The sequence below is a fragment of the Alexandromys fortis genome, unplaced genomic scaffold (genome assembly GCF_014885135.2).
Source record: "Alexandromys fortis isolate MF-2015 unplaced genomic scaffold, M_Fortis_MF-2015_v1.1 scaffold_3, whole genome shotgun sequence".
Classification (NCBI taxonomy): domain Eukaryota; kingdom Metazoa; phylum Chordata; class Mammalia; order Rodentia; family Cricetidae; genus Alexandromys; species Alexandromys fortis.
The window spans coordinates 20078474-20099761 of NW_026067909.1; the positions used below are offsets into that span (position 1 = coordinate 20078474).

General features: G+C 40.1%; 1 protein-coding gene across 2 annotated transcripts; it reads left to right on the forward strand.

Annotated features, from left to right (window-relative positions):
- The first annotated feature begins 319 nt into the window (after nt 1–319).
- Nucleotides 320–20078, forward strand: LOC126498755 (membrane-spanning 4-domains subfamily A member 4A-like). 2 transcript variants are annotated; one of them, XM_050137655.1, is made up of 7 exons: nt 320–490; nt 5971–6133; nt 12036–12164; nt 13985–14041; nt 15412–15570; nt 17854–17955; nt 19748–20078. In XM_050137655.1, exons 2-7 carry the CDS (start codon nt 5987–5989, stop codon nt 19808–19810), a joined length of 657 nt encoding a protein of 218 aa, XP_049993612.1. In that variant the 5' UTR covers nt 320–490; nt 5971–5986; the 3' UTR covers nt 19811–20078. The 2 variants fall into 2 exon arrangements, with proteins under 2 accessions (XP_049993612.1, XP_049993613.1); XM_050137656.1 differs by lacking the exon at nt 320–490 and adding an exon at nt 3883–3950.
- The last annotated feature ends 1210 nt before the right edge of the window (nt 20079–21288 follow it).

Below are 21288 nucleotides of genomic sequence, written 5' to 3' on the forward strand. Positions count from 1 at the left end.
TGACATGAAAATATGCAACACTGTCATAAGCAGGCATTTGGTAGTTTTTGCTATTTTAAGAGAGGCTCTCTTTGTGGAGCTCAGGCTGGCTACAAGTCACAATCCTTCAGTCTCAGACTCCTGCGTAACAGGCATACCCCACCAGCCTTGTCTGAAATGGGTGATGACTGTGGCCTGTTTAGTACACACACTGCTGTGCTGTCGTTTTCATCCGAACGATTGTGACAGACACTTTTATTCCAGGGTATTTCAAAAAAACACCGCGCACATATCTAGGAAGCAGAGCCAGTGGCTACTTCTGCTAATAAAAGGGGAACTAGTTGAATTTTTTAGAGATCCTCCCCAGAAACCTTTAGGATTTAGAAAAAGGACTGAACTTATGGCACATGGGTTGCGGGCAAGTCATCACATCTGAACAGGGAACCCGAGTCACGAGCCTAGAGACTGCTCTTCGTCTGGCACACAGCAGACTTTGCAGCTGAGAAGAAAGGTAAGTGCACACTTGCCTTCCACAGCCATTTGTGAGGATGGTTTTCCATTTCATGTTCTAGGACACCTAGGAGTAGAATAAGGAAACAAACAGACCAAAAGGAGGTCGTGTTCTACGGCGGAAGCCGCTGTTCTGGATGAAAAGAGGAAAGAGTGCGCTTTGATATGTACTTTGGGGGCATTTGAGGAGCAATCTGTGCTGCAATGCTGGGGGGGGGCAAGAAAAAAATAAAGGCCTACTAAAAGCCAAGAGTGGGTTCTGTATGAGATTTTAGCTGCTTTTGTTCTTAAAAATAGAAAGCAGTTCCTTTGCCTCTGACCACTTCATGCATTCTGAATGTCCCTTCTTCTACCACGTTTGTTCTTTTCTCATATGAGTTATTTTTGCAGTTCATCAGTTAAGAAACTACCTGCCACATGCAGAATGTGGTGGGGATGGTGTAGGAGAAAGTCGAGACCCAAGTCGAACGTTCTTAGCCCAGTCTTGAGATAGACTGTGGCCTGATGTATGTCCCCACTAATCTCTGGCACAATTCATGCACGGGGCACTCATGGCCATAAACTTAAGCTTCCTATAAGAAATCTAGAACTGGAAGAGGCCTTGAGGATCGAGCATGTGGTTATTGGTGAAGGGTCAGAGGAAATTGAATGAAACTTTTTCTCAGATGAGATGGAGCATACCCAGAAGAAGATAATGACTAGGAACTTCCATGAGCTTGAACTACATCCCACACTTACTGAATCTTAGGCCAGGACTGTCCCAGCCCGGTCACCTTCCCACATTACCACCGCTGTCTTATACAAAGAACCATCTAGGTTCAGACATCCTGTTGAATCTCCACGCTATTGTATAATTTTATCCTAGGAGAGTCCTGGCCCTTTAGACCACATTCTTTACGATTCCTTCTAGATCATTCTGACTGATGAGAGAGATGTTCATTTAAAAGTGAGGAAGCATGACTAGTTTTGGTTCTTATCCACAAGGAGTTTGGTGTTATTAGGACTGGGGCTGCCTGTATTTCTTCATCTCTGCACCATGGATAAAATTATAAAGACACTATATTTACCAAAAATCTCATAAGTGTCATAGATAATGTAAAACATTGGCATAGCTCTCCCTGGCCTGGAGAACTACCCTTAAGTCCACGTAATATTCTTTGTTTTATATGAAAGTTGGAGCACTGAGCTCTAGGTCATAAGCATACATTTTTTGTCTTTGAGAAATGTATTTATCTTGTGTCAAAAGTATATTTTTGTGGTATGAATGTAGGGACCAGCGGCATGAATTTACTTAGACAGCTAACATCAGCCTCAAATATCCAGAACATGACCCGTTTTACCAGAGAATTATGGAAACACGATAGGGGGCACTGTTGATACAGAGTCTCTCCTGGAGAAGCTTCCAGTCTAACTAGAAAGGAAGCCAAAAACTCAGAAGACTCCCCAGGGCTGTTTGGTCCTGTTGCCATGCCTAAGTGCATTGCCAGACACTTGGAAAGGTCAGGGCTTGGAAGATCAGTTGTTAGAGCAAGAAGCAAAGACTGATTTTTGGCAGCTCAAGGAAGATGGTCACTGTTATCAACCAGGCCATCTTCTTATGGCTTGCTCACACAGACTTACACAGGGGATCTGTTTAGATATATAACATATGCGGGTGACTCTGGAGGGCTCTGCTTTGCTGATACACAGCAGCTCTTGCCTGAAGTTGTCCAACGTGCTGGGCTTTGGAAATGTAAGATATTATACTGAAGGTTAAGCGTCTATGGTCATGTCATTTTAGATTTCCCAAATAACTAGAATTATATGGTTTTGAATTATAATGAATTATTAGGGTTAAAAAAAAATCTCTCATCAAAAACTGGAAAGGTAGTAAAAGGCAGCATTACCCCAAAATCTGGGGAAGCAAAGAATTGGCAATATTCACCCGAGAGCAGCTGTTGGCTCCTTAGAGAACACCAGAAAGAGGTGGCAACTACTGCAAAGATCGTAGGAGACTAGTACTGCGCTGCTCAATGGCTTGGCCTCAAATACAGTGATTTCCAAAATCAACCTGAAGCAAATGGGCCCTACAGTATTTATTTAGTGTGTGTGGACATGTATGTGCATGCATGTGTGTATGATTGATGATGTGTATGCAGGTGAATGTGTGTATGCATAAATATGGAAGTCAGCAATCAACCTTGGGCATCATTTCTCTGGTAGGTATAATTGTTTTCTTGATACAGGGTTTTGAAAGTAGGCTAGTAGGTCAGCAAGCCCCATGATCCACCTGTCTCTGCCTTCCAAACACAGAGATTACAAACCCATGTCACATGACTTTTTAACTTTTGAGTGTGGGTGCTGGGGATCAAGTGAAGGTTCTCCTGCTTGCCAGGCAAGCATGTTATGGACGGAGCTCTCTCCCTAGACCTGCTTAGGCTTTACTGGTTACAGTTGGATAGAATCTTCATTATTTTATAACCTCCGAACATATGTCTGGAAAAATAAGCACAAAAATAATTACCAAAAGCAAATAAACCAAAGTACACATTAAATTGGGCTGAAAATAAATATCTGTTGCTTTCACAGCACCTTTGCCTTCTGTTGTTTATGAAGAAAGTCACACAGAGTTTTCAAACATGTCCATGCTCTTGTCTGAGTAACTCATGTGTGGCGGGACGTTGTCCCTGAAGGAAAGCAGGACACACGTGATACTATCAGTGCATAAGAAGAAATGAGAAGGGACTTTTGTTGTGGCAGAGCAGAAAGGGGATGTGGGAGAAAAATACTGCAAGGTGGCTGACTGTGCAGGCATAAAATTGTTGATGTAGGAAAACTGAAATATATCCAGTATATTTGAGCCTCCAAAAATCAAAAAGGGCAAAAGTAAAAATAATGTTAGAAATACAGATTGGGGTTAAAATGTGGCACACACCTTTAATCCCATCACTTGGGAGGCAGAGGCAGACAAATCTCTGAGGTTGAGGCCAGCCTGGTCTACAGAGTGAGTTCTAGGGCAACCAAAGCTGCTACACAGAGAAACTCTATCTTGAAAAAGAAAAAAAAAGGAAGGGGGATAAAATATGAGTTTCTCTTTATAAGAAATTAAATTTAATTTTCGTATTTTAGAATGACCAATGTGGTTATTAAGTGGGGTGAGATTAAATTTACAAGGGTCAAATTGACTCAAGGGAATGCTTACAAGTTATCATATAGGATGACAAATTTCTCTGCTAAAGTAGAAGAAATGTAAATTTGGGAACAATGATTTATTGAACATAAAAAAAATCAGTTTTCTAACATGGTTGACTGAGTTAATTGTTGGGCATTCCATGAAGGAAGGACATGTATATAGATTGCCACAGCACTTTTAGGGTTCTTGATACCTCTGTCTCTTGTTACTTTATTTTTGAGGACACTGCAAATACAGTGGTTTCCAAAATCAACCTGAAGCAAGTGAAACTAGCAGATTTATTTAAAGTGTGAGTATGCAAATTGTGTGCATGTGCATGAATGATTGCATGCATATGAGTGAAGTTGTCTGAGTTTTATTAGGATTTAAATTAATGCCACAGATGTTAAATTTTCACAAGCAAAAAACCCCCAATGCTGTATGTTAGATTTTAGACTATTCAAACTTTTATAATTTAGAATTTATGTTCTGCTCAGGGGATGATAAAGTTTATAGATAGGCTGAAATATCCCTATTCAATAATATATAATAAGACACCACTTCACAACCCCACAGTTCCAACAGCCTCCACCAGATACACAGACACAAATGTAAGGATGTTAGAGAAACTGAGAATCAAGAAAATATGAGTCCACCAAGAGCGTACATTTATTCTTCAATAACAGACTCTACAGGACTAGAAATACATGAATTGCTTAACAATGAATTCATACCATGTTGAGGTTCACCAATCAGCCCCACATTGGGCGTCACTATGTTATGGTCCTGGGCCAGCCCAGACCTAAATTATTTATGAAACCAGAGGGGAGGTGTGGGAATAAAGACACAACTCACATGACTTTATCGAGAGGGAGTTTTCAGGGATCCCTCATGAAATCCTGAAAATTCCTCACATTTATTCTCCACACAGCTTTTATACCAAAACATAAGCTGAAAGAGAAATTCATTAGCATTCTGTTTCCTAGGTAGTGGGGAGAATGACTGTGGTCATGTCCACACCTTTCTATGTTCATTTTGTCACATCTTCCTATCTATCTTCCTGCTCTGTACACATGCTCTGTCATGTAGACTGAATCAATGCCTCTTTCCCAGGTGATCTCCCAAATTACAAAGAAGAAGCAGAACAACACTAGCATATCCTGACTCTTTGTTTTGGATGGTATCAGTTTGTTTGTAAAGGCTAGGTGACCATCTTCTGTGTGGCAGGTGAAAATTGTGGCTTGAAATTCTGGCCACCATACAATGTAGAAATATGGGCCTATATTATATGGCCCTACAATACCATATTATCCCAATGAATTCAGTAAAATACAAAAGAGCACAGTTGTACAATTCAATGCAACAAGAAAATTCGTGATAAGAATAAAATGTTTGACAAAGATATATATCACAAAAAACAAAGTTTGAATACTTCATTAAATAGAACTAAGATACAATAGCTTCAACAGCAGACTACATCGAGGAGAAATTTTAAAAAAATCTGAGAACTTAAAAAATGATTCTTTTGAAATTTTCTATAGCAGAAAAAAAAAGTAAGAAAGGAATTTGAAAAGTGTGAAAAGACCCTAAGATGCTCGTAGCATGTCAATAACAAATAAATTTTCTTATTATAAAACTAGAGGGAGAAATGGTTTAAAAAGTAAGAATGGAAGGTTTATTTAGTAAAACAGTTGGTGAGAACCAGGAGGGAAGATGTGAAAATCTAGGTCTTATAAGCACAAGCGTTCCAAATGTATTTTCTCCTACTATAATGTAATTGTAGACAAAATCAGAGACAAGAGAACTCTCAAACCATCAAGAGAAAAACATCTCACATACAAGGGAATCACGATCAGTCACGATCAGTTTTGCAGTGGATTTTTGTTTTCTAGCAAATTACGCTGTGGTCCAGGAGACACTAAGTTGATATACTCAAAGTGCGGAAAGAAAGAGCACCTGACTATGTGTCTTTCAGAATATAGGAAAAGTAAAATGATTTCGCCAGACAAACACAACCTAAAAAAGGAAAAGGCCTATGACTATGGACTAACTTTACTGAAAATATTAGATGGAGATATCCTGGCATAAATTAAGTAATAATAATTATGAGGAATATAAATGCAAGAATTCACAAGTAGATGTAAGTATTCGTAACCAATATAGAAAACAGAGTGTACATTAATATGGCATTATAGAATGGTAGCATGGAATTTTGTTAATTTTTATGTCCTGGCATATTTGACCCATTTGGTAGATATGTGTCATATGGTAATTAGACTTGCTGTTTGTGGTTTCCAGGGAGTCACCCTAAGTTACATTTCTTCTTCTAGTACTGTTTCTGCCACCATGATAACCATACAAGGAATAGGACAGACTGCATCGGGAGCTGCCTATGATGCACAGCATCTGGGACAACAGTCTTTACATGTGAATTCACATGCGTGGAAAAGGATGACAGAGAAGTTCTTAAAGGGCGAACCCAAAATCCTTGGGGTATGTGATTTTGAGGGAACAGCTGTGCTATAAATCCTCAGATGATCAATGTGATACCAACCACTGTGTCCTGCTAGCCTTTTAATGCATCAGATGGAGTTATTGGTGTTTAATTTGTAGAACTTAGCTTCTCAAAAAATAACATTATATTTCATTAACTTATATTCTCATTGTAAATCTGTCCAAAAGTCAGCAAGCAATATCCATGTCATATTCTGAATGTATGTTGTCTTTTCTATGCCAAGTTAATTGCCCTATTGCTTTTGTATCTAGCCTCATTCAAAATCTTAGAACATAGAGAAATTGTAGATACATTTCCCCCCAACATATAGCACACGTGGCTTCTATGTTCCTATCAGAACCATCAGTTAGGTTTGCTGTACATAGTGCTTTAGGCTTTCAAAACTTTTCCAAATTTCTCCTATAAGCCAGTTCCATGGGAAAGTACTACCATGGCCAGGTTTAATCACTTCTCTGGTATCAATTTTGTGCATGACTTTTGCATCACGATGGCATGTGTCACTAGAAAAAGCAACGTCAAGGGTAAAAGATTTGCTTTGATCATGGTTCCTGAGCCTCAGTCCATGATTGTGACACTCCACCTGCTTGACTCAAACATCATGGCAGCAGGAGCATATGACAGAAGAGCTGGTTTGCCTAATGGTGTACAAGAATATTACAGACACAGGTAAGTGCAAAGGAGGATTTCTACCCTCAACCAATTAGACCACCCATCAGTGAGTGAGCCACTTTCCCAAGTAAGCCTCCCCTATAAAAATTCCAGAACTTCCCACAACAGTACACTCCCAATCTGGGGAATTCAACACACAAGCTTGTGGGAAACATTTCATTTCCAATCCATAGTTCCAGCACTAATATCCTCGTTGCTGTCCTAGCCAGGGTTTCTATTGCTGCAGCAAAGCACCATGACCAAAAAGCAAGTTGGGGAGGTTTATTTGGCTTTACACTTCCACAATGTAGTCTGTCACTAAAGGAAGCCAGGACAGGAACACAAACAGGGCAGGAACCCAAAGGTAGGAGCTGATGCAGAGGCCATGGAGGAGTGCTACTTACTGGCTTGTTCCCCATGGCTAGCTTAGCCTGCTTTCTTATAGAACCCAGTATATCCATCTCAGGGATGATACTACCACAATGATCTGGGACCTCCCCCATCAATCACTAATTAAGAAAATGCTCTGCATGTTTGTCTACAATCCAATTTTATGGAGGTATTTCCTCAGTTGAGTTTTCCTTCCTTCCTTCCTTCCTTCCTTCCTTCCTTCCTTCCTTCCTTCCTTCCTTCCTTCCTTCTTTGATGGAGGAAGATCATTGGTTAATTATAATAAAGAAACTGCTTGGCCCTCATAGGTTAAAACATAGGTGGGAGGAGTAAACAGAACAGAATGCTGGGAGGAAGAGGAAGTGAGCTCAGAGGCCATGCTCCCCTCTCCCGGGCAGACGGGATGGATGAAGCTCCGACACAGGATGGACCTAGAATCTTCCTGGTAAGCGCACCTAGGGGTGCTACACACATTATTAGAAATGGGATAGTCCAGGTGCGAGAATTAGCCGAGAAGAGGCTAGATATAATGGGCCAAGCAGTGTTTAAAAGAATACAGTGTCTGTGTAATTATTTCGGATAAAGCTAGCCAGTGGCGGGAGCTGGGTAGCAGAATGCAACCTGCAGCTCCCACAACCCTTCCTTCCTTCCTTCCTTCCTTCCTTCCTTCCTTCCTTCCTTCCTTTCTTTCTTTTGTTTGTTTTTTTTTTTTTTGAGACAGAGTTTCTCTGTCGCTTTGGAGGCTGTCCTGGAATTAGCTCTTGTAGACCAGGTTGGCCTTGAACTCACAGAGATCCACTTGCCTCTGCCTCCCTCCTGAGTGCTGGAATTAAAGGCATGTGTCCCTCAATTGAGGTTTTCTTCTCTCTGATATCTATAGTTTGTGTCAAGATGACATAAATCTAGCCACCACACTTGCCTTTAAACTTTTCACTTCCTCTCATTGCCATGCTAGGGAGAGGGGGTGTAAGCTTCCTGTGGCTGAACCTCTGTGTTACTAACTTAATCTGAACCCTGGCATTTTGCAAAACTTGGTTTCCAAAGGAGATGCCTGATTGCTTACCCTGCATGTGATTGTGCCATCTTGAGTATTTCAAACAGAAGTGCTGAGAGTTACTGTGGCTCCACAACTGCCATGGACCCCATGCTGACCTGGAACTCACTATGTAGTAGCCCATGCTGAGTACCTGTTTTAGAGACCTATAACACAAATTACTGGAGTTTTGAGCTTCATTAAATTTGTATGTGAAGATGAGGAGAACTGTTATTGCTTTTTTATAATATTGTCTTTTTATCCATTAACATTCTCACTGTTTGCAAACTTAGGTCATCAGAGGTTTACAATTTTCTGTATAGATTTGTCTATATACTTTGTTAGATTTACACTTAACAAATACGAAATAATAATACTTAAGTTTGTGAGTCTGTATTTTTTGTCATTTGACATCTTTTACATTTATATGATAAATATTAGCCATTTTCATGTTTCCTTTATTTTTTAAGATTATAATTACATCATTCTCCTTCCCTTTCCCCGCCCAAACCCTCCCATATACCCCTCCTTGCTCTTTTCCAAATTCATGACCTCTTTTTCACTGATTGTTGTTACATACATGTATGTATATAAATATGTGTTCCTAATGTATAAGCTGCTAAATCTGAATGCTTACATGTATGTTCTCAGGGTTGACCATTTGGTATTAGATAACCAATTAGTGTATTCTTCCCTGGGGAAGACAATTTTTCTTTTTATATCAATTGATTCTGTAATAACAATCCTTCAACAATCCCACCCCCACATTTTTATTTTTTTAGTTTATTTTTTTAATTCAAACATTTTTTTTGCTTTATAAATAATACCATTCAAAATTTTCACCTCCTCCCCTCTTCCCATTGCCCTCCCACTTCCCCACTCACCCTCCCCTCTCACCCTTCAGTCCTAAGAGAAGGCAGGGTACCCTGCCCTGTGGAAAGTCCAAGGTCCTCCTCCCTCCATCCAGGCCTAGGAAGGTGAGCATGCATCCAAATAGACTAGGATCCCAAAAAGCTAGTACATGCAGTAGAGACAGATCCCAGTGCCATTATTATTGGCTTCTCAGTCAACCCCTATTGTCAGCCACATTCAGAGAGTCCGGTTTGATCACATGCTCGTTCAGTCCCAGCCAGCTGGCCTTGGTGAGCTCCCATTAGATCAATCACACCATCTCAGTGGGTGGACGAACCCCTTGCGATCCTGACTTCCTTGCTCATCTTCTCCCTCTTTCTGCTCCTTAACTGGACCTTAGGAGCTCAGTCCAGGGCTCCAATGTGGGTCACTGTCTCTATCTCCATCCATTGCCGGACAGAGGTTCTATGGTGATATTCAAGATATTCATCAGTGTGGCTATGGGACAAGGTCAGTTCAGGCACCCTCTCCTCTACTGCCCAAGGACCTAGCTGGGGACATCCCCTTGGACACCTGGGAACCCCTCTAGAGCCAAGTCTCTTGCCAACCCTAAAATGGCTCCCTTAATTAAGATATCTTCTTCCCTGCTCCCATATCCACCCTTTCTACATCTCAACCACCCCACTCCCCCAAGCTCTCCCCAATCCTCCCCTTCTGCCTTCTCTCTCCCCCTTTCCCCTTCCCCCACCCCTCCCCACCCCCATGATCCCAACTTTTGCCCATCAATTTTGTCTGCTTCCAATTTTCAGGAGGATCTATATATGTTTTCCTTTGGGTTCACCTTATTATGTAGCTTCTCTAGGATCACGAACTATAGGCTCAATGTCCTTTGTTTATGGCTAGAATCCACTAATGAATGAGTACATATCATATTCATCTTTTGGGGTCTGGGTTCTCTCACTCAGTATAGTGTTTTCTATTTCCATCTATTTGCATGCAAAATTCAAGATGTCATTGTTTTTTACCGCTGAGTAGTACTCTAATGTGTATATGTGTCACACTTTCTTTATCCATTCTTCCATTGAGGGACACCTAGGTTGTTTCCAGGTTCTGGCTATTACAAATAGTGCTGCTATGAACATAGTTGAACAAATGCTTTTGTAGTATGATTGGACATCTCTTGATTATTTTGTTATTTAACAGTTTTATACAAATCTCTTTCCCACTATTTCCCCTTCCCCTTTTCCTTTCAACTCCATCTCCCATTTTACCAATCTAATCCGCTTCTCAGGGTTGTGTCTTTTGGTACCCATTCTGTTTAAGCAGGGTCATCTGACTTACACATATGGCCTGATATTACTAATGGGTGATCTCAGTCTTTTTTTTCTTACCTAGTCTGGTTAACAGATAACAGATTTATTGTATTTCTTCAGTGAAAAACATAACTATAGATTTTGTTTTAGTTCATTGGTTTCTTATGATTACTTCCCAAGTCTGTAAAGTAGGTAATAGAGATGAAGTAATAGCTCTTTGAAAACACTATTTGCCAAAACTCAAAACCAAAAAAAAAATCCTAGAAAATATAAAGGGGCAGATGTCATCAGATAAAATAAATTAAAAATTGGTAATATTCTATGTTGTAATAGGCCGCTTATTGGTCCCCTGCTGCTGTACTATGAAATAATCACACAAAAATTGTATTAATTAAACCATTCCTTGGCCCATTAGCTCTAGTTTCTTATTGGCTAACTCTTACATCTAAATTTAACCCATTTCTAGTAATTTGTGTATCACCATATGGCTGTGGCTTACTGGGTAAAGTTCCATTCAGCTCTTGGGGGTGGGAGGCTCCATGGCTTCTCTCTGACACTACCTTCTTCCTCCCAGCATTCAGTTTACTTTTCCCTGCCTACCTTTATTCCCTGTGCAAGCCCAAGACAGTCTTTTATTAACCAATGGTATTCACAGCATACAGAGGGCAATCCCACATTAATTCTAAACTAGAAAATGGTGAATGCAGAATATATCTGAAGTGAATTCTATCAAATGCCTGATTTCCATTCTAAAATTCATTTTTCCTTTTTGATTCATTTTTTTCTTGAGTTTGCAAATATGAACACTTAGGTAGTTAACGTTAGATCTGTCATCTTATAAAAGCACATGTATTATGGAAATATATTCTCACTACTATACATTTTCTTTCTTGCATCTTCCAAGTTTTTATAATATTCCATTTATTTTGTATCCTAGTATATTTGTAATATAATACCCATACTTTTAAAATAGATTTATTTATTTTGTAAGTGTATGTGTGTGTGTGTTGCTTGTGGAATTCAGAAGAGAACATTATGTTCCCATGAACTAGAGTTACTGAAAGTTACAAACCTTCAGATATAGGTGCTGGGAACAGAACTCTGGTTCTCTGCAAGAGCAGTGTGTACACTTACCTGCTGAGCCAACTCTCCAGGCCTGTATTCCTCCATTTTCAGGACTCTTTATTAATATTTTTCCCCACGGTCCCAGATCTTAAGACAATGTTCTATTTACTCTTCTTTTTTCTTCACACAATCGCTAGCTGTGCTTCTTCAAGTTACATGCTCTTCTTAAAGTAATTATTTACTAATTCCTGGGCCACTCTTGTCTGAGCACATGACTAAGGAGAGCAACTGTGGAAGCGGCATCTTGAGTATTAGAAAATGCATCTTGGAAAAGGCTTTGGAACATTCCCTCTAGCTTCAAAATTACTAGCATAGTGATGGACTTTCTCTGGGGCAATTTTGATACGTTACTATGTCCACAGCTCCATGGACAAAGGAAACCAAGAGAAGACTATGTAGAACTTTATCTTAGTGTATCAAAGATGAAGAGTGAGAGTGACTTGGTGATTGTATGAGTGGTGACATGGGCGCATATTTGTGGTAAGTGATCTGTTCTCATTTCTTTACTGTCACATCTAGGTTGTGCAGATTGTGATTGCCCTCGTGAACCTCACCATAGGAATTATGATGATAAGTGCCACTGTGACATCCAGTGAAATGCCCCCTGTTTCAGTGTACATAGGGTACCCAGTTTGGGGGTCTCTCATGGTAGGTTGGATATCTTATGTTATACATGGGTCTCTAGCATAAGACTGTTTTTAAGATTCTGGATTTATTTATTAATTTATTATTGGGCTCTTATTTCTTTTTATTTATTTCTTTTAATTATTTTTTAAAAATAGTTGATAAAATATTTGTATGTTGTACACTATACTTATATCTGCCCTCTGACTACCCTCTCTCCTTCCTCTCCCATCACTACCAACCACCGTCCCCTAACTATTCTTCCTCCCACCTTATGTCCTCTGTCTCACTCTTCCTCCCTCCCTTTCTTCCTTCTTTCTAGGGCCTGTGTAGGATCTCACAGCTTCCGTGTCTTCATGGTTGCAATGTCTATGCTGTATCCAGAAGACTATCCCCATCACATTCCTTCCCATCCATTAGCTCCTGCAGTCCTTCCATTCAGTCTTCTGTGGTGTTCACTGGGCTCTTGCTTGCTGCCTCCCCCTCCGTGTCCTTGACTCTTTCTCTGTCTCTATGTGTGTGTGCGTGTGCGCATGTATATATCACATAGTTGTCCATTTTGGGAACCCAGCATTAAACAGTCAATTGTTCTCAGCATTTTGGTCAGTTCGAGTACTTTCCTTGACTGTTCTGCACTGGGGAAAGAAGTTTCTATGATCAGGGATGAGAACTTTAACAGATTGTTTACTCTGACATTGCATCTATAATGTGTGGTGTCTTTGACAATAGACTCTTACTGTTTAATTCTGGTGGGTATCCAAAAGCAATGACTATAGCCTGCATTACTTTGGAAGCTTCTGTGGGCTCCTCGGCCAACAACCCATGGAATCCTGTCCTATCTACTATTTCTGCAACTCTGAGAAAAAAAGTGAAAGTAGGTGAGTCCAAATGTGTTGACAGTGGCCATTTCAGGCAAACTGAAACACTTGCCAAGTTGAAAGAACCCAATGAGCCCAAAATAGGCTCATCATCATCCCCAAAACAGTTATTTTTTCCTCTGCCGCCTTTTTGTTTATAGTATTTAGGAACTATTCTGCATTATATTTTTGAAACTCAAGGACGATTTTAGCAGTTTAGAAGAATAACCCCAGGAAAGGCAAGCTGTAGATCCCAGAAGTTGCTGAGCGGAAAACAGAGGAGGCAATAACAACCCATGCCGCTCAAGTTAAGTTAGCATGAGTGTCAGCCATGTAGTGCCAAGCAGCCACCTGGGGAGGGATGTTTTAGAGAAAAAGCAATGAAGCTCAATGTACCAAATTAAAAAAAAAAGTAATGGTTAAGTTTTTTCTAAGTCAGGACACAGACAGGTGGACAGACCTAGCTGAACTATATGCTGGTCCCTAGGAAGAGCACCTGAAGGGTCAGGATTCTGGGAAGGAAAAGCACAGTATGTCATTAAAGGGATAGCTCTTTCTTCTCCCTCTTTAGCATGATTCAAGTTGAGTCTAGACTCCTGAGAGGTGTTCCTCTTGCTAGATGACAGACCAAGCCAACTGGATTAAAGTAGCTATTTAAAATGAGAATAACATTTAGTTTCTTCCTTGATTTAATAAATCCCTAAATTTTGCCTCCATTGTAAACAATAATTCACTTTAGAAATTTATGTCCCAGAGCTCTAAAAGAATCTTAATAGCAATTTTGGGGTATGTGTGTGTATGTGTGTGTGTGTGTGTGTGTGTTTATAGTTGAAAAGGGGGGAAACTTTCTTAACTTTTGTGGTTCTTTTAAGATAGTCGATCTGTTTCACATATATTATCAAATTTAGGAATAGGTGTCAATATGTTGTAATTTCCAATAATGTATAAAGTATTTTATTTAACCTGGATTTTATCTCTTATTTCTAGTTTATTATTTCAGGCTCATTCTCAATTGTAGCAGCAAGAAGAACTACAAAAGGCTTGGTGAGGGTTTTCTTGTGTATGTATGTGTATGTGTGTGTGTGTATGTGTATGCGTACGTGTGTGTTATTGGTGTCGAAAGAGGAGGGATATAATTCAAGTATCTGTTCTGCCAAGATGTAAAAAAAAAAAAGTAATCTTAACCTCTAAGAAACAAAGGAATGGAGTTTGTATTTCATCTCATTCCTGACATAGGGTTGAATAATGTGGCAGTGATTTTCAGAGAGAATCTTGGTGCAGATGTGGAGAATTCAGGAGAAGAAAAGTCAAGGGTGATGAATCAAATCTACCTTGAACTTTGCTATCCACATTCATGACCAGAGCACTAAGCACTTGAGTGACATAGCATTCACTGACTGTTTGATTGAAATGTGTTTTAATTGTATCCAGAAAAGATTTTGAGTAGTCAATAGAACAAATTCACAATGAGTTATTTCTCAGGAACAGACAAGTATAAAACGAAATGTGCTAGGATATCTGTCACAAAGCCAAGAGAAAGGCCCCAAACCAAGATCTCAACAAACTTGACACTGTCTGGGACAATATTTACATTATCCTTACTCAAAAGAGACAACATGTTTAGTACGACATTTCCAAATCTGTGCCCCAGCATGGCCCCTAGCTGGGACTGTTAGTGTTTACCGACCATGCTACATCCTTACCAAATCACACAGACCTTTCTGGCTTCTTATAAAAAGCTGATATACTTTCGATACTAGAAAAGAACTGCAGGAAGTAGAGAAGGAAATGTGCAAAGGGAGCGGGGTGATGAGAGGCCAGCAGCATTTATCCAAGCAGAAGAAGTCAGGGAATCTTGAGCCGGTAATGGTAAGAGACCAGCACATAGAGAGCTTCTGCTTCTGCTGGAGTATAATGGAAAGTCGAGGGAGATGACTCAGCAGGTGAAGATGTCAATCCCGACAACCTGAGTTTGAGCCTCAGGACACACAGGAGGCCAGCTGGGCTCTGCAGCTTCAGAAATAAGAAAAGACATCCTACCCCAACATGGAGGGAGGAGAGAGCTAGCTCCCAAAAGTTCTGTGAGCCCTACAGGCACACACATCAAGATAAATAAATAAACTTATTTTAAAAGTATAATAGTTTTGAAATTCCCAATAGGAGAAATTTGGAGTATGTGTCATGTATCTATAGAGATAATATGAAAGATTTAATTGTGGAAATGACATTTACATTTTTTTGAGAAGAGCTTTGAGTTGCAAACAATGGTAGAGACAAATTGGGATATTTCTGAGTTAGTCAAAACAAAGAGGCTGAAATATATAAGGGGATAATTGAAGAGTTTGAGGTGATGGGTGGAGATAGACTTGAGGATATTGAAGAATATTGGATTAATCAATTTTACTCCTTTCTAGGTTCGAAGTAGCCTAGGCTTGAACATCACCAGCTCTGTGTTTGCCTTCACGGGGATCATAATCCACTCACTGAGCCCGAGCATTTATTCTTACCATTTATATTACTGTACATATAGAGACTATTCAGAAAGCTGTCACATGACCATATCCATTTTAATGGTGAGTGGTTTCTGTTTTCAAGGAATTATGGTTGGGGCAAGGCTGGGGCAAACTGACTCAATAAAACCAAGAGTAACACTCCTCAACTGTAGACTTACCTTGAGAGGTTAGAAGCCATGAAGAAATAGACCAAGCCTTTAGTTAGGAATGAAAGTTATATCTCACATTCCTGGATACGATGAGACCAAAAGAGAAGAAAATACAGGTAAATATAGGTAATCAAGATTCTCACTCCTTATGCAGAATAAACTGCATTGTCTTTATTTCATTCTAAGTTAAAGCTCATGAATATTGGACCCTGTTTATTTACATCAAAACAATTGCATGAGGGGCATTGATAGCAAACTATCTCCTCTTGAATATTCTGTAAGTCTTTATAGTAAGCCATTCAATTTCTAGGCACTCAACCAAAAATGAGATACAAATGATTAGTGGATGGAACAGTTTTCCAAAGTCACTCAGAACTTGGCAAAGATAAGTTCTGGAGTTTCCTGTAATTTACCTATTCTGTGTAGTTTTCCTGATTAAGGACCTTGCTTGGTATTTCTGATGGCCTGTTACCTCGTAGCTATCCAGGGTGCAATGATAGGAGCACATCTGTAGAAATGAAAGCTGTGTCAGGCAGCTTTCTTGGCCATGGGGCCTGTGACCTCACACAATGCTTCAGGCTTAAAAGAGCTCTGTGTTTGCTGTGAGCTCTGCAGCTGCTCTCTTCACTGTATATGATGGAATCATTCATTCATCTCAATCAGCCCTCTCTTTGTTAAGTTCACAAAGTCTTCTGAATTGTGTGAGTCTTTTTTGTTATTCCTACTTCATCTTATGTCAGAGGACCTCTATTAGGAAGGGCCTCATTCAGCTTGAAGTGTCCAGTATGTTCGTATCTAGGAACCAGTGACATTATTTCACAGACCTTGAAGCACACACACACTTCCCCCCCCCCATGTTTGTGTTTTGTGTGCTGTGCTTGAAAATATGTGTGCATGTTCTCACAAGTGTCTCTGCATGCATCAGTGTGGGGGGTAGGGGGGCATCTGTGTATAGGCTAAAGGTCGTCCTTAGGTGTCTTTCTTGATAGCTCTCCACTTTGAGTCAGGATCTTTCACTTTAACCCACAGCTCTCAGATTCAACTCATCTAGCTATGCATTTTGTTTCAAGGAATCCCTGGATGGATGTGTGGATTGAATGCAGGCCATCATGCCTGACCGGCATTTATGGGGTGCTCTGGATCTGGCCTCTGGTCATCATGTTTGCATAGAAAGTGTTTTAACAGCTAAGCCATCTCCCAAGTCTCTGGAGCACACAGTTTATGAAAGATCTCAGGATGAGTACTAGGATATTTAAGAAATAGCTCTCTTAGTTCAAGAAGCTCTCATCTTCTTGGGGGGGGGATACATTATGACACATGGAATTATAAACCAAGAAGCCAGATAAAGCAAGTTCTTTGTAAGAGAAGAACAGGTAGAGATCTACTGTGTGAAATAACTGGATTGTACCACATGAAATTCACAAGAATCAGTTACATGTGTCCTTGAAAGGCCATAGTTTCATAGTGTTTAAACTAATATATGTGCTTCAAAAATGACAGAATATACAACATTTAGAACTGGCTAAGGGTCAGGCTGTACCAGGAGCCATTTTCCTAACCTCTTGGCCAATGCCTCCACTCTTTCAGTGTAGTGGTGCGGGAGAATTGTCTGTATTCTGTCAATCATGTTTTAAATAAATGCTGACAGGAAGTAGACAGGAAGTATAGGCAGGAAAACCAGACAGGAAGTAGAAATGATGCAATGAGAACAGGAGAATTCTGGGAAGGAGGAAGTTGATTCCTCCCAGTCCTGCACAGACCACCAAGGAAGCAGGATGTGACCTGCTAGCTGAAAAAGGTACCAAGCCATATGGCAAAAATAGATCAGAATAATGGGTCAGGCTGTACCAGGAGCCATGTTTCTAACCTCTTGGCCAATGTCTCCGCTCTTTCAGTGTAGTGGTGTGGGAGAATTGTCTGTATTCTGTCAATCATGTTTTAAATAAATGCTGACAGGAAGTAGACAGGAAGTATAGGCAGGAAAACCTACAAGAGCTAATAAGTAGCCTGAGCTAATGGGCCAATCAGCTTTATAACTTATAGAGATCTCTGTGTGATTTTCTTTGGGGCTTGCCAGCTGTGGGGTACCAGGCAGGACAGAAACCCCAACTAGCAGGTCCTCTTGTGTTACATAGAAGTATTTGGAATGTGTGACTCCCACTCCTCACATGTTTGTATTATGATTTGTTGACAGGGTCTGGATATTGTGTTAGTCATTTTAAGTGCGCTGGAGTTCTGCATTGGCGTCTCTCTCTCTGCCTTTGGATGCAGAGTGATGTGTTGTAACCCTGGTGGGGTAAGTTTCGGTTTTCATTTGAGCATGTCTTTCCATGTTTTCTGTCACTCTGTAATAAGTCACACAAACCCAGAAACTGAACACAGTTCTCACTCATCACCTCTTAGCTCCCACGGGTGAAGTATGAGTATAGCTTCTTATACTCTGTTCAACGATTCACAAGATCATGTTTGTGCAATTGGATCATCTGTGGAACCAGTAAAAGCTTCAATCTTATCTTACATAGTCATGTGGCACAATTCATATCATCTTTAGTACAGAAATTAGGACACTTCTTTGAAGATACCAGGAGAACTGATGTCTTGAGTTCTTTTGGTTTACACAAGTTGAACAGATTCATCTAGAATATTGCCAATTGACTCAAAGTCAACTGACCTATGGCCTACTCACAGGAATGCGATGCTATTCTGTTCTCATGTCTCATCTACTCACAAGGAGAGGGTCACCGAGAGACATCCAGGATTTCTGTTTTTATTATGGTCAAAGTAATAAAGTCTTACCACTCTTTTTCTTGCAAGTGACACCCCCTTAGAGTCCAGACCAGAGAACAGTTCACATCTTAGAAGTCCACAGAGGGCACCAGATTTACTCCACTCTCTGATCATAGCAGCCTTCCCTGGCTATAGAGAAACACTGAGAATAAGACCTCTCTGTCACTGTACCCACTTGGGCATTGTCTTACCCTAATACTTACAGCAGAGCCTTCTGGCTTCTGTTCAGAAAGATGATCTCACAGAGTGGGGAATGGGAATGGAGACAGAAGTAGGCAAGGCCAAGAGTATGATCATTGTGTTCTTTAAGTATTGAGGGCTCTAGATTGGGCTAATAGCTAGTAAAATCCCACAACTGCTATAGTTTCATTGCCTATGGGACCAGTGATGGACAGGACTCACAGCCAATAATAAAGTGATAATAAAATGATGAGATCACTAAGTGTTCATTTATATCCTTCTGTTGCTCTTTCTGGGAGCTCCCAGGAAACACCACATTAACACCACAGGCTCAACCTAAAGAAGAGCATTGGACTACTTCACAGCAAAGCTTATCATGGGTTTGTAATTTTGTAATTAAAGGCTCTAGAGTTGGAAGTTTATTGGGTATCACTGAAGTTTTTGTGGTTTCACCGAATGATGAAGCATTTTGGGATAGGTGAATTCCTTCAAGCCTTTCAGACCTTAGTGCTTACCAAATGAAAATCAGTGTTTCTTGTAAACTCTAGAATACTAGTAAATCTGAGAAGTGTTGCCTCCAATGCTCTGAGTCCAGAGTTGCTATGGGACATGTCATACAATGCAAGGCTAATAATCTCCAGGATCTTCAGCTATTCCTGTCAAACTCTATGTCACATGACTTTTCAGAACAAGGATGAGAATGGTTCATGCTTTCAGGGTGCTTCCTGCCACTCTGGGACAGTCCGATTATCATAGTGTTTTACTTATGACAACTAAGTCATGATTTGTGTATCCTGCTGCCACCAGCCCTAGCAAATTAGTTTGGGAAAAGAGCTCTGTATTTTCTATGAAACATCACTCTAGGCAAACTCGTGGGTACTCTCATTCACACACACCTCATACTGTTCAACTCCAAGACTCAACAGCAGCCAGAAGGGTAAAATTCTACAACTGAATGTGTGTTCTAGGTATAGCCTGATCTAAGGGATGTCCTAGATATAGCCTGACCTAAGTGGCACCTTAGAAGTCCATCAGATTGATGTGCTGGTGGCAATATGTGAGTAAAGAAAAGAATCCCTGAGGGTCTGTAAAAATATAACAACATCTGATTGACTTTACAGGTCGTAATAATTATGCCATCAAGTCCTCCCACGAAAGAAACAACATATCCTATATCACTTTAAGAAGGTTTGGTACCACCAGCTCACCAAGAGAAAAATGTACCAGGAAATCTGCATTGATTTTTTACTCAAGAACCATACATGGAGAAGCACAAGACTCCAGCTCTGATGTCAATGCCATACTTGTGCGTGCATGCATGCATGAGTGTGTGTGCATGCATGTTTGTTCTAATGACATTCTCAGGTTTCCTCAGGAATTTGGCAAATCATTCCACTGACTCTTCATAAGATTATCAGAATGGAATAAATAAACCATCCATTTACTAGCTAAGTATCATTTGAACATAGTTTGTTCATACTTTAGATAATCTAAAAGTGTTTTAAAGAAGCAAAGTATGCTTAAAAGTCAATGGGTGAGAAGATTTTAATCACATGGTATTTTCACAGTGACTACATAGTTCTACTACTTTGTCTAATGTTTTTCTTGACCATCTAACTTTGTTTTTTTTTTTTTGTTTTTAAAGAAAGAAACAATATTGAGGGTGTATTATTTTTCCTTAAAGAAGTGCAAAAACACTTTTGCTTTTTCTTTTTGACCTACTTCCTTTGTAAACCACTAAAAATGTTCCACAGAATAGCACAGTCAATGTATCTCATGTCCAAGTGAGTGTCTGACCAGACATATGAATAAGATTCAACTGATTTTTATCCCCCCCCTCCCTCCTCTTCCTGCTAAGCAGGACGGTACCTAATTAAACTCCTATCTGGTGTCAGGTATGTCAGGATATGACTAGGTATATTTATTAGGTATGCAGTAAACGTGTTTTATTCTTGATTGCAGAACAAACAAGTTAGAAAGCCTTGCATCCATGTGCCACCTACTACATTCACATGTGCTATTGAAGAAAACAATCTAATCTAAAAAGCTAGGAAATATAGAAAAATGGGATACAATGGGGGATTTCTGGTACATCACACCAAGAGTTTTCATCTTGAGAGCCTCCTCTTTCTCACTTCTACCCTGAAAACCCCAGAAATACAGCAAAAATCTTCCTGTAGCTCACATTTCTTCAGGAGATAACTAAGAACCTAACCCACTCACCTGTAGTAATTATTTGGTAGAAAGCAGGTAAAATAGCTTGTGCACTGGCTGTCACATACTGTGACTCAAAGGTTTATTTTATGCATTTTAACAGTTAGCATACAAGGTAATAGGCTTTGTGTGGCACTTTCGTACATACTTGGCTCCTATTCATCTTTCTCCCCACTCCCCTCCCTTTCCCTGATCCTCCCCTTCCCTCGTTTTCTCCCTCAGTAGCTCCTATTCTGCTTTGGTATCACATCTCTTCTATTACCCTCTCCCCATCTTTGTGCAGTGGATGGTGATTACTATGGAGACTCCCAACTGGTCAAAGTGCATAAAACAAATGTCTCGGTCATAAATAGAACATCTGTATCACACTCCTTTACACCAAGGCTCAGGAAACACCATGGAAGTAGGAGCAGGAGACTATGAGGGCCAGAAGTCTTGAAGGACTGAG

Excerpts from the sequence above, each read along its gene's own strand:
- LOC126498755 (XM_050137655.1), top strand. The coding sequence starts at position 5,987 with ATGATAACCATACAAGGAATAGGACAGACTGCATCGGGAGCTGCCTAT. Across the intron at positions 12,165-13,984 it reads CAGTTTGGGGGTCTCTCATG|TTTATTATTTCAGGCTCATT; the intron begins GTAGGTTGGATA and ends TCTTATTTCTAG. Across the intron at positions 14,042-15,411 it reads GAAGAACTACAAAAGGCTTG|GTTCGAAGTAGCCTAGGCTT; the intron begins GTGAGGGTTTTC and ends ACTCCTTTCTAG.